The sequence below is a fragment of the Phyllopteryx taeniolatus genome, chromosome 2 (assembly GCF_024500385.1).
Source record: "Phyllopteryx taeniolatus isolate TA_2022b chromosome 2, UOR_Ptae_1.2, whole genome shotgun sequence".
NCBI classification, from domain to species: Eukaryota; Metazoa; Chordata; class Actinopteri; order Syngnathiformes; family Syngnathidae; genus Phyllopteryx; species Phyllopteryx taeniolatus.
Window position 1 is genome coordinate 12843452 of NC_084503.1, and position 12589 is coordinate 12856040.

Below are 12589 nucleotides of genomic sequence, written 5' to 3' on the forward strand. Positions count from 1 at the left end.
TAGAAGGGAGGTGGAGGGGGTTTGGCTCTCCGCTTGGGATCATCAGGCACAGAAGAGGAGAGACAGAGGGAGGAAGAGGCAGCAGTCGAGACGAACACTGACCAGCGAAGGCGGACGCACACACACACACCCACACACTGAGGAGGAGAAATGCCAAATTTCGCAGGCACCTGGAAGATGAAAAGCAGTGAGAATTTTGACGAGTTGCTAAAGGCACTGGGTGAGAATCTTTTTTTTTTGTGTGTGTGGAGTTCTGAGCAGGTTCAGTTGGATGCTTTGTTAGTTTGAACGAGGGGTCTTTCGTGTCTAATGCAGATGAGGATACTCGAATAAGACTGGGATCTATGAGGATGAGGATGATGTGTGGAGAGTGTACGTTTGTTGCACAAAGTTAATAAAATATATATAATATAGAGATATCACAATTGATTTTTTAGAATACAAGAACCGAGTTGATTGTTTTCGTAATGAGATGAAATAGTGCATCATGGGAAAACAATCCTCTGTCTTGTCCAACTGTTTGTATTAAAAGTGATTCACAGAGAGGGTGAAGAGTGTTACCGCTCATTTGCAGGACTAAATCTATCAATTTGGACAGGAGAGGTGAACAGAGGCAAAGTGGGCCAACATTTCGCTCATTTGTTGTCATCTTCTCAGTGCAGCCCATGTAGCCAACATCTGCAGAGCCAACTCTGTGCTTAACAGCATATCTTGTCTCAATTTAAAAAAAAAAAATAAAAAAAAAAAAAAAAAACTTTTCAAATTTGGCACACTTTTGTTATACAACTCAAGTATCAGGTTTGAGACTATCCTCTTGAAAACAGGTATAAAACTGAGGTATGCTGTAAGGAACTTGAGACTCTTGCAGGACAAAACTAAATTGTGGGATTAGTGGGATTATTAGTTTCTGGACAAGTGCAACTCTGTTTTTTTTTTTTTTAAGGACTGTTGAAGTGAAGGTTCAGAAAATGCTGAGGGGTGTGGTATCCCCATCCTCTGTGGTTACATGTAAAAAAAATAATATATTTTTTTAAATCATACCATATTTTAAATAAAGTGATGTGTCAAGTGAATTTGTTTGGGAGAATAATCATAATTTTAATAGTGGGAAAATTCTTGTATTTATGATGGTCTAGTCTAAAATGATGGTCTAAAATCATTTAGTTTGTTTCTCATGTAATGTTCAAAATTTCTCAAGATGTTGAATTTTAGGTTTTTGTTAGCTGCAATCTATAATCATAGAAACTCAAATCCTGAAATATTTCCGTGTCAGTAGTGAATGTATACAGTGCTGTGAAAAGTATTTGCCCCCTTCTCAAAATTTTTTATTATTTTTTTTTTTGCATAGTTTCCCCACTTTCCTGTTTAAGATCATCAAAATATCAGACAAAAATAACCCAAGTAAATATTTTTTTAAAAATGTCATTAAGGGAAACGCCACCTTGGATTGCGCCCTCTTATGAAACCATGAGTTAACTGTGGCTGATCACATTTTTTGGTAAATTGAGTTCATTTTCACTGATCCCACCCAAGCCTGATTACCTCCAGACCTGTTCAATCCGGAAATCACTTAAACAGAATCTGTCCTGACAAAATCAAGTCAGACAAAAGATCTCAAAAAGCTGCAACAAAATGCTACGATCCAAAGAAATTCAACAACAGATGAGAAAGACAGTAATTGACGTCTATCAGTCTGGAAAGGGTTACAGAAGCCATCTCTAAAGCGTTACATTCCAGTGAATCATCGACAGAGCGATTATCCTCACATGGAGAAAACTTGGAACAGTGGTGAACCTTCCCAGGAGTGGGCGGCCTACAAAGATTACCCCAAGAGAACAGCAATGACTCATCCAGGAGGCCACGAAGGAACTCAGGACAACTTCGAAAGAACTGCAGGCCTCCCTTGCCTCAGTTAAGGTCAGTGCTCATGACACAACAATAAAGAAGAGACTGGGAAAAAATGGCATCCACGGCGGAGTTCCAAGGTGAAAACCACTGGGGATCAAAAAGAATATAAAGGCTTGTTTTACTTTTTTTGGGGGGGGGGGGGGATACATCTGAAAGATTCCCAAGACTTTTGGGAGAATATAGACTGACGAGACCAAAGTTTAACTTTTTGGAAGGTGTGTGTCTTGTTACATCTGGCGTAAATGTAATAATGCATTTCAGAAAAAGAACATCCTACCGAGAGTCAAATATGGTGGTGGCAATGTGATGGTCTGGGGCTGCCTTACTCCTTCAGGACCTGGACAACTTGCTGTGATTGATGAAACCATGAATGCTGCTCTTTAACAGAAAATCCTGAAATAGAATGTTCGCCCATCAGTTTGTGATCTCAAGCTGAAGCGCACTTTGGTTCTGCCACACCAGCAAGACACTTTCTGAATGGCTTAAAAAAAGAAAATGTAGGTTTTGGAGAGGCCTAGTCCAGACATGAATCAGACTGAAATGCTGTGACATGAACTTAAAAAGGCCATTCATGCTCGAAAACGCCCCAGTGTTGCTGAATTAAAAACAATTCTGCAAAGAAGAGTGGGTGAAAATATATCTCCACAGAGATATCTGTGAAAGACTCATTGCCAGTTATAGAAAATGCTTGATTTGAGTTGTTGCTGGGGAAGGTGTCTCAACCAGTTATGGTTTCGGGGTGTTTTAGAACTAAATCAGGAAACAATCTTGTCTTCTGTCATTTTAATAAAATCTTTGCAAAGAGAGACAGTCAAGAGAGGACCCTGCAGTCGCTTCGTACTTCTCTCCGGCTCTGAAGAACAAACGCACAGTGAAACTAAAATGGGAGGGAGTCAAGGAAGAAAGGCCTATTCACACAGCTATCTTGTACTTGAGGCCTCTGAGAAGCGAGGAAAAAACAATTAAGCTCCTCGGTACATTTGAAAAAGTCACACAAGAACAAAGAACTAGTAAAGTAATAAAAAACACAGAAACTAGGGGATAATATAATAAAAGAATATAAACTATATTTTGTCATAACGGGGCAATTTATTTTTTCCACACAGGGCCAGGTACCCTGGAAAGGTTTTTTTTCTTAATAAATAAAATCACTGTTTAAAAACATCATTTTAATTCTACTTGGGTTATCTTTGTCTGATATTTCGGTTTGTTTGATGATCTTAAGCATTAAAGTGCAGAAACTGGGCAAAACAAAACAATCACTTTTTGAATTGAACTACCAAAATAAATCAATTTTTCCCCAACATTCCAATTTATTGGGATACAGCGGTATGAGCATTATGTGCTGTACTGAAAGATGGTACACTCCCCTCGTCCCAGCAATGCAGGAAGAAGTGGACTTGGTCACTGTACCCAAAACCTTGACCACGCACAAGCATGCAACATCCGCCATTTACTAATCATAGAACAGACACACTGCACAATAGAAAAACTCCAATAAAACTTTCAAATGAATAAAGTTGCAGTAATGCAGTGGTATTACAAAGTGTGTGCTTTCTCAGGTGTGAACGCCATGCTGAGGAAGGTCGCCGTGGCGGCCGCTTCCAAGCCTCATGTGGAGATCAGGCAGAATGGCGAGCAATTCTACATCAAGACTTATACCACCGTCCGCACCACAGAGATCAACTTCCTTGTTGGCGAGGAGTTCAATGAGGAAACAGTGGATGGAAGAAAGTGTAAGGTAATTTCATGAACGTAGCGTATGACCCGTGTGAAAAAGAAAGAAAACATGCACCATCACGGAAGAAAAGAAAAAAATAGCTGCTGATGTTCTGCTGTACTGACAATAAATCATAAGATGTTATTTCTTTCCTGTTCTGGCATCTAGAACACAATCCAAAGTGCACTGAATTCAAACTAGCGTGCTCAGTCAGTAGTTGACTTGAGGACAGAGTCGAATGATGGACAGAATCATAATCCGAGACACGATGCATACTTTTACAGAGTCTGGCCACTTGGGAGACAGAAAACAAAATGTACTGCAAACAGACTCTACTGAGCGGCAATGGGCCAAAAACCTTCTGGACCAGAGAGCTCAGAGGGGATGAACTCATACTGGTTGGTATTTTCTTTCATTATTATTAGTACTTTTGTTCTTATTATGAATACATTTAGTACAGATACAGATGCATAAAATGGTATTAATTTAACCATTCTGCTATGTTACAGGTCTAAATTAGCCCATTTAAAAATATATATATATATATATATATTTTGTATTTTTTTATTTTATTTTTTTTTTTTTATAAATGTAAAATAAATAATAATAATGAAAAAAAAAAATAATAATTTTTAAGAAAGTTTGATCCCTTCTACTGGCTTTAGTTTGTTATTTTATTAACAGGAAGTTTAAACATACCAAGGGTTGCACTGAACCAGGAACGCAACAGCAGGGTTGACAAAATGTATTTTCATGGTCGTAGTATTTTGTACCTCTCGTGTAGGAATGTGGTAACCAAACCATTCGAAACTGTTCTCAGTACAATGCTGCGTGGTTCTACACCATGGTAAAGAAGAACCACAATGTACAGTATATGTAATATGCTATTCCAGATTCATGGAAAAAGCGTTGACTCCAGCAGCTGGGGAACATTTTTTTTCATTTACGAAGATTATAACAAATGCAAAAACGTCCATAAAATGTCTGGAGAAAGGACATTAACTAGATATACAGTATAGTCCAAATTATAATGGAGCCTATCCCAGCAGCTGACTTTGGGCGAGAGGCAGGGCCAATCGCAGGTCACATACAGAACAACAAATGACATTCTTTAGAGTCGGTCTTGTGCACACTAATTTGTTGCAGTTTAAGAGAAGGTAGTACAAATTATGTGCTTGACAAGCTGCTCTGTGCTAACTGTGACAAACCAACAATCACATAAATACTTGTAAGGGGACGTCATTTGGCTCGATGGCATGTTTTCGGCACGACAAAATCTGTTTCTGTTCAAGAAAAGGGAGTGTGTGTGTCCATATAGATCGTCAGACTGTAAAGTGATAGGCACATGGGGATGGATCATGTGGAAAAACAAACTTGTTCTAAGTTCACAGTGTGAGTTCTACCAAGCAGGAGCTGGACGATGGAAGTATCAGAATGTATAGTAACAATAACACTAATACCACTACTAATATAGGTCATAATAATATTTTGGAGCAGCACAGGGCCGTTAGCACATCTGCTTCACAGTTCTGATGTTCTGTACATTGTTCAAATATCAGCTCAGGCTTTCCAATATGGAGTTTGCATGATCTCCCCTCAGTTGAATGGGTTTTCTCCGGGTACCGCGACTTCCTCCCACATTCCCAAAACATGCATCACAGGTTCATTGAAGAATCTCAATGGTCCATAGGTCTGAATATGAATATGAATGGTTGTTTGTGTATATTTGCCCTGTGATTAGCGGGCAACCAGGCCTGAGTGATCCACACTTCTTACCCAAAGTCAACTGGGAGAGGCTCCAGCTCATAGCCAATATAGAAAATGCGTGCATGGCTAATAATTGGGGAGTAAGGTGTACCCACATTGGTTTGTTTGAAACCTGGTGGACGCTATCACTATCATTACTTGTAGCCAAAGTAACCACAAACGGTATGGAGACTATTGAATGATACGACTCCGATTGGCGGCTTTCTGTGCTCGCCGCAAACTACTATTAACAATTCAATTTGGTTGTGTTTGATGAGCTGAGAGCTGCTTTTATGCTAGTTAACACACCACAACAGTCACCCCAGGTAGCATGACAATAAACCTGCAACAAATGCAAACGCCACAACACAGCGTCATTAAGGTACAAAAGAAGTGAGCGCTGGGACTCACTCAGATTCGTCCAGGTTACCGGGGACTCATATTGTCGACAGACCAACGCGTTTCCCTTTATCTTAAATGAGGAAAAGTCTATTAAACTATTATCCGAATGAAATTAAAACTGGGATTAGAACATAATACCTCACTCATCCCATATCACTAAAAGATAAAGAAACTCATTTCAAAACCTTAAACGATATCTATCCTAGTAATGTTTTTCTAAATTGCAATGAGACTTTCATTAATAAAGCTGAAGAAAAAAAAAAGAAGTGGCAGACGGGAAGTTGGCAGTCACTGATGGTGTAGTGGTACACTCAGTGATGGTGTGAGTGAATATATATATATATATATATACCAATTTGACACCCCTGGTTATGCAACAAAATGAGGATTGCAACTCTTTTAGATAAAGCAAATAGACGAATGTATGCAAAAATATACACAAAACTGTACAGTATAGCTAGTGCTAGTAAGACAAATGTAGCATCAGGTCAAGGGATAAGGTTTCCAGGAAAGCAAGCTAAAAATGGAAACTGACTCAAAACGTTCACAAGCCCTCTTTTTGTAGCGCCAGGCAGCCCATTCTGCTTCCAGTTACACAGCAGACATGGTGCATTACAGACATCCTCAGTGTGATTGAGGACGGGCAGACTTTAATGACCGCTTTGAGTCAACCCTTAAAATGATAAGTGGCTGTGCAGAAAAAATATTGTTATTGTCGATGACAAGAAGCTAATTTCTTCCTTTATATTTGAGACCATTGATTATAATGTTGAGAGGATGAGTGCAGGCCTCTAACGGCCAGTTAGAGTGGAGAAACGAGTCGGGTGAAAACGTGTGCCTTTGATAATCCTTCGCTCGAATTGGCCTCATTGATCACGGTGTGGAGAAATGCAAATGAACCCTGGCGATACCTCCACTTAATGCCTCCCTGGGCGACTGGCCGGGTGCCAGATGGACTTGCGTCAGCTCCATTTGTCACCGACTCGGGCACCCGCTTGCACGCTCGGCACCGTAGCGTGGCCTGAGATAATGATGTGTGGTGCTGCAGTCAGCCATAAAGCTCTTCCTCTGGGACTTCCATAAATCTTAGGGAACTAAACACAGGCGCCTGTACCGCTACTCCTATATTCCGAACACAGCCACAGTGGGAAGCTTTCATGGAATCAAGAGTGGAAAGTGGGAAGAGCTGTAGAAGGAAAACTTTAAAAAAAAAAAATTTTTTTACCCTTCAGCAAGATACCTTCCTTCCATGATAATAGTCACTATCATTATCGAGCTTAGGCCCAGGTTTCTCAAACCTTTGGGGCCTAGTTCCCCCCTCCCCCCCACCTTAAAGGAAGGAAATTTGTCCAACAACCCTCTCATAATCCTAACACAAATTTAACACATGTACCCCGAAATCCATCCATCCATTTCCTACACCGCTTCTCCTCACTAGGGTCGCGGGTATGCTGGAGAGCTATCCCAGCTGACTCTGGCGGGGTACACCCTGAACTGGTTGCCAGCCAATTGCAGAGCACATATAAACAAACAATCATTCGCACCTACGAGCAAATTAGAGTCTTCGATCAACCTCAGACAGGCAAACACCAAAGGCATGAAAAAGGTGACAAAAATAAACAAAAAAACATTGTAGGGGAGGGCCTGGGGGGGGATCCCCAGGGACCCGCAGAGAATTGTTTTGATTTTAACTTAAATGAAGCAATTTGGAAGACTCTGAAGAGTACAATAAGGCAAAATCAACTAATTTTCTTCACGTAGAAAAGCATTTATTGACACCGCTCAAGTACATGTTGATGTACAAATTTAAGATTAAAATAAAATTTGCCTCATTTTTTGCTTTTATGTTTTGGCCTCCAACTTGATGCCTGCTTCAAGCTGCGGCAAATGAATAACATCCGCCTCTTTAAGCACTCTCATTCTGGAAAAGAAGTGACTAAAATCATTGTCTGTTTCACTTACATTTTCACTATTACAAACTTCAAATCCATTCATCCATCCATCCATTTTCTCACCGCTTATCAGAAGTCGGGTCGCGGGGGCAGTAGCCCAGACTTCCCTCTCCCCAGCCACTACATCCAGCTCTTCCGGGGGGATCCCGAGCCGTTCCCAGGCCAGCTGAAAGACGTAGTCTCTCCAGCGTGGCCTCGGTCGTCCCAGATGCCGCAGCCACCTCAACTGGCTCCTCTCGATGTGGAAGAGCAGCGGCTCTACTCTGAGCTCCTCCCGGATGACCGAGCTTCTCACCCTCTCTCTAAGGGAGAGCCCGGACACCCTGCGGAGGAAACTGATTTCGTCCGCTTGCATCCGGGATCTTGTTCTTTCGGTCACGACCCACAGCTCATTACCATAGGTGAGGGTAGGAACGTAGATCGACCGGTAAATTGAGAGCTATGACTTTCGGCTTAGCTGCTTCTTTACCACAACGGACTGAAAGTCAGCATCACTGCAGAGGCTGCACCGATCCGCCTGTCGATCTCCCGTTCCATTCTTCCCTCACTCGTAAACAAGACCCCAAGATACTTGAACTCCTCCACTTTGGGCAGGATCTCATCCCCGACCCTGGAGAGGGCATGCCACCCTTTTTCCGACTGAGGACCATGGTCTCAGATTTGGAGGTGCTGATTCTCATCCCAGCCGCTTCACACTCGGCTGCGAACTGCTCCAGTGAGAGTTTGAGATCACGGCTTGACGAAGCCAACAGAACCACATCATCTGCAAAAAGCAGAGATGCAATACTGAGGCCACCAAACTCCTCCCATGTCCGAGTTTGCTTCAGCAACCACCAAAGCTGCATTCCGCTTGTCCAGCCGGTACCCATCAGCTGCCACAGGTGTCCCACAGGCCAAAAAGGCCCGATAGGACTCCTTCTTCAGCATGACAGCATCCCTCACAGTTGGTGTCTACCAACGGGTTCTGGGATTGCCACCACGACAGGCAACGACCACCTTCGGCCGCCTCAGCAATGGAGGCGCGGAACATGGTCCACTCGGACTCTATGTCCCCCGCCTCCCCCAGAACATGAGTAAAGTTCTGTCAGAGGTGGGAGTTGAAACTCCTTCTGACAGGGGATTCTGCCAGACGTTCCCAGCAGACCCTCACAATACGCTTGGGCCTGCCACGTCAGACCGGCATCTTCCCCCACCATCGGAGCCAACTCACCACCAGGTGGTGATCAGTTGACAGCTCCTCCCCTCTCTTCACCCGAGTGTCCAAGACATGCGGCCGCAAGTCCGATGACACGACCACAAAGTCAATCATCGAACTGCGACCTAGGGTGTCCTGGTGCCAAGGGCAAGTGTGGACACACTTATGGTTGAACATGGTGTTCGTTATGGACAAACCGTGATGAGCACAGAAGTCCAATAACAGAACACCGCTTGGGTTCTGATTGGGGAGGGGGGGGGCTGTTCCTGCCAATCACGCCCTTCCAGGTTTCACTGTCATTGCCCACGTGAGCATTGAAGTCCCCCAGCAGAACGAAAAGCTGTCCTTTTGTTTGTCTAAATGTAAACAAGAGTTGTGCGGCGTTGCCTTCATGGTAACGACGACCTTCCCAAAATGGTGGCCGTTTAGGCACGACAGCCGGGGTGGTTTAGCTAGTGTTAATACCTTTGCCCGGGAAGCCCAATAGAAGATGTTGTGTGAGGTCATGTGACTTTCTTTTGTTGTTTGATTGGTGAAGTAGACTTAAATGTCACTAGCGCTGAAATTAGATGCGAAAGTCGAAGTCGTAGTCTAGCGCGCGAAATAGTTGATAAATAAGCAATAAATTATAAATAAAAGTAGCAAGCGACATTTAGATCATTGTAATGGAGTAAAAGTACCATTACCGCTAGCTGTCAGCGTTCAAGGAGTACGAAACAGCCTATGACGACAGTGATGAATTCCTTCATCTTCCATATCGCTTATCCTCACTAGGGTTGCGGGGGTGCTGGAGCCTATCCCAGCTGACTATGGGCAAGAGGCTGGGTACACCCTGAGCAGGTTTCCAGCCAATCGCAATGGCTGTAATTCCTAAATGCTAAATTGATTTGCATCCTCTTAAAAGTAAAAGGTTATCACACTTGAATTTAATCTTGCTTATTTCATGTCCGTAAACATCATTACTGCCATTGCAATTCCAAATACTTCTAAGTGATCAATTTAACATTCAGGGGTTTCACACACAGTAAACAATGCACATAACGCAAAAGAAAAGCTAAAATGCTGATGTACATATTCTAATTGTCTGTTTCAGACTTTTGGAGCCGACGATGTGGTGTGCACAAGGATCTACGTGCGAGCATAGCAGAAAACTGACAGTTTCTGCAAACAAAAGTATTCACCACCTGTCAACAATCTCGACATACTGTTTTATATATTCATAAACCACATGATGATCTGAATGTATCGCCATTATCTCATCATCCATTTACAGCACTGTCCATTAAGCCTCATGGTATATTTGTGTTAGTGTCGTGTCTAGTAAATGAGTGAATACTAAAGTAATAATAGGGCTTCACTGCAGTTAGGCTTTGCAATATTTTGTGTGGACAGGCTGTTCTTCAAGTGAAAGTGTAGGATGGGATGAATGCATGAGACAAAAGGATGAAAAGGAAACTTATTTCTGTCTATAAAGGATCGTTTAATAGCAAACACCTTACTAACACACACATTAAGAGAAGAAAAAAGACAGTAAAAGAAGATACAAACAATGCATTTGTGTACAATCAGCTCTTCTGGACCATGTGGCACTACATCCACAATAAACACAGTGAATACAAAAATAAAACCCAAACTGCAGGATTGTCTGTATAGCTGGTTCAGTAATCATCAATTGAAAAAGGTGACCACGCGGCCCTGTCAATGTTGCTAATCTTTGCTTCAGTGTCAAATTTTGGTACGTTTGCTTGTCTTGCAATGCTTATAGAAAATGTATAGCCTTACTTGCTTACATCTACATGTGGCACATTGAAGTTCGAGTCATAGGCTGAACTCCACTGCTTCACAGCCAAATTAATGATTAATAGAAACCTACTGCTTTCATCTTATTCTACGATAGCTACAATTTCTACATCAATATTTGCACTTTAGGATGAGCTTTAGAGGGGGGAAAGACAATGTTTTACAACCGTTAACATTCACAGTGGGGTATAAGTATTGCTGATCGGTTTAGAGCTGATCCAAATACTGTACATGGCTGACATTCACGGAGAGAACTACTATATACATATGTTAGAGGTGGCATTGACACTGAACATGGGGAGAATACAAACATTCATATGCAGGTTTTACAGAACAAATCTTGTCACACAAATTCTGATCATTTTGACATATGTAATTACAAGAACAAGCCGCTGATGTTTCATTTCAGTCTGAACGGTATTTTCCAAAACAGATGCACACTGTGCACACGAACACAAACTGCTGCTTGGCTAGTCAATCAACTTAAAACCATAAATGCCACAAACGGTTTAAAGGTGTAGACGGTTCGGTCTTGAAGGGCATATAAAACAGATTTCTAGTAAATCAATTCTTGACCTTCACCAGACTACCAACACAGAGGTGCCGATCCCAACCCCCACACACTGTAGCAACTAAGAAAAACTTTTTTTTTTTTTTTTTTTTTTTTTTACATTTTGCATTCAGCTGCATCCAGCTAAATACTGCCACTGTGTCATACAGTGCGCTACACATCAAGGACGATATCATTTACAAAGGGTGGTTGGCTCAGCCTGACGTAATGGACTTATTGGAGATGTTGACTCCAGACTGCACCTTTACCGGCAAGGGAAACATTCACAAGCTGTTCACTTTTACAGCTGGAAGCCACATAGTTGTCGCAACCCAAAGACGAAAGCCGAGCTTCTGCATTCAGGAGGAGTGATGCCAAGTTACTCAAAATCCATTTTACAACAGGTTATGAGGCATTCACCCATGTCAGAGAAAATCTCTTAATAGAGTGACCTGACTTGTTTTTTTATTATAACATATTTTATAGCATGGAAAAGTATGAAATTTACCTGCATTGAGTGACGAAAAGAGCAGCCCAAAGTTGGCAAAAGAATGCGCAGGGTGAACAATGACGTTCCATATGGTGTCCACAGACAGTCCAACTGAATGGTCGCTGACAGGATCATTGGCTACTGTGTTCTGTACTTGACCCGGTACTTGTTAACAGTGAGATAGTGCAGGACCTCTGGATTGCACGTTGTAGTACATGGCACCAAGCCTTCTTGTCCATCTCCCATCAGCCATCTGCGGCTGTCGGCGGCCATGTCACTTGTCACATTCTCCTTGGCCCAGGTGTCCAACCGGGCCTGAAAGCATCTGTGCAGGCGTCTGTGGACCCGCTTGAGGGACTGCAGGACACATCCATCAAAATACATAAATAGATAAATAAAAAGAATAAAAGATACATTTCAGGTACAAACATTCAAAGAAAATGATAGCTCCTAACTGAAAAGTACTGTGTTCCACCGCATATTCGTGATTCACTAATCACAGGTTTGCCTACTTGCTGATTTTTTTTAGGGAACCTACTGAATACTCAATTATTTACCAAAAAACACAACTATTTGCTATTTTTGTGCTCAGACCAAAGCCGTCGAATATAAAAGTATTGCTTTGTGTGCTATCTTGGTGCCAAGAAACTATGCTGAAGTGAGAGGAGGAGCTTCATCCAGACAGGTCATTGCCCTATCTAATATACTGTAGAGAAGTGCTTTGACACCATCATGGCTTCTGTTGGCAATTAGAAATTTTTTTGTTTTGTGTGTGTGTTTGGGTGGAGGGTGGGGTTTGGTAAGTTATCTGCAAATAGTGAGGGAA

General features: G+C 42.1%; 2 protein-coding genes across 3 annotated transcripts in view; one reads left to right on the forward strand and one right to left on the reverse strand.

Annotated features, from left to right (window-relative positions):
- Positions 1 to 10564, forward strand: LOC133471652 (cellular retinoic acid-binding protein 1). Its single transcript, XM_061761394.1, has 4 exons — positions 1 to 220; positions 3471 to 3649; positions 3913 to 4026; positions 10017 to 10564. Exons 1-4 carry the CDS (start codon positions 151 to 153, stop codon positions 10065 to 10067), a joined length of 414 nt encoding a protein of 137 aa, XP_061617378.1. The 5' UTR covers positions 1 to 150; the 3' UTR covers positions 10068 to 10564.
- The window catches only part of LOC133471642 (paired amphipathic helix protein Sin3a-like), a 20257-nt gene continuing 18051 nt past the window's right edge, over positions 10384 to 12589 (reverse strand). For both annotated transcript variants that reach the window (XM_061761379.1, XM_061761375.1), the window contains exon 21: positions 10384 to 12120. In XM_061761379.1, coding sequence (XP_061617363.1) covers positions 11902 to 12120 — 219 coding nt within the window. In that variant the 3' untranslated portion in view covers positions 10384 to 11901. The remainder of the gene's footprint in view (positions 12121 to 12589) is intronic.

Coding starts and splice junctions, on each gene's coding strand:
- LOC133471652 (XM_061761394.1), top strand. CDS start 151: ATGCCAAATTTCGCAGGCACCTGGAAGATGAAAAGCAGTGAGAATTTT. Junction 221..3,470: donor CGAGTTGCTAAAGGCACTGG/GTGAGAATCTTT, acceptor GTGCTTTCTCAG/GTGTGAACGCCATGCTGAGG. Junction 4,027..10,016: donor GAGGGGATGAACTCATACTG/GTTGGTATTTTC, acceptor TGTCTGTTTCAG/ACTTTTGGAGCCGACGATGT.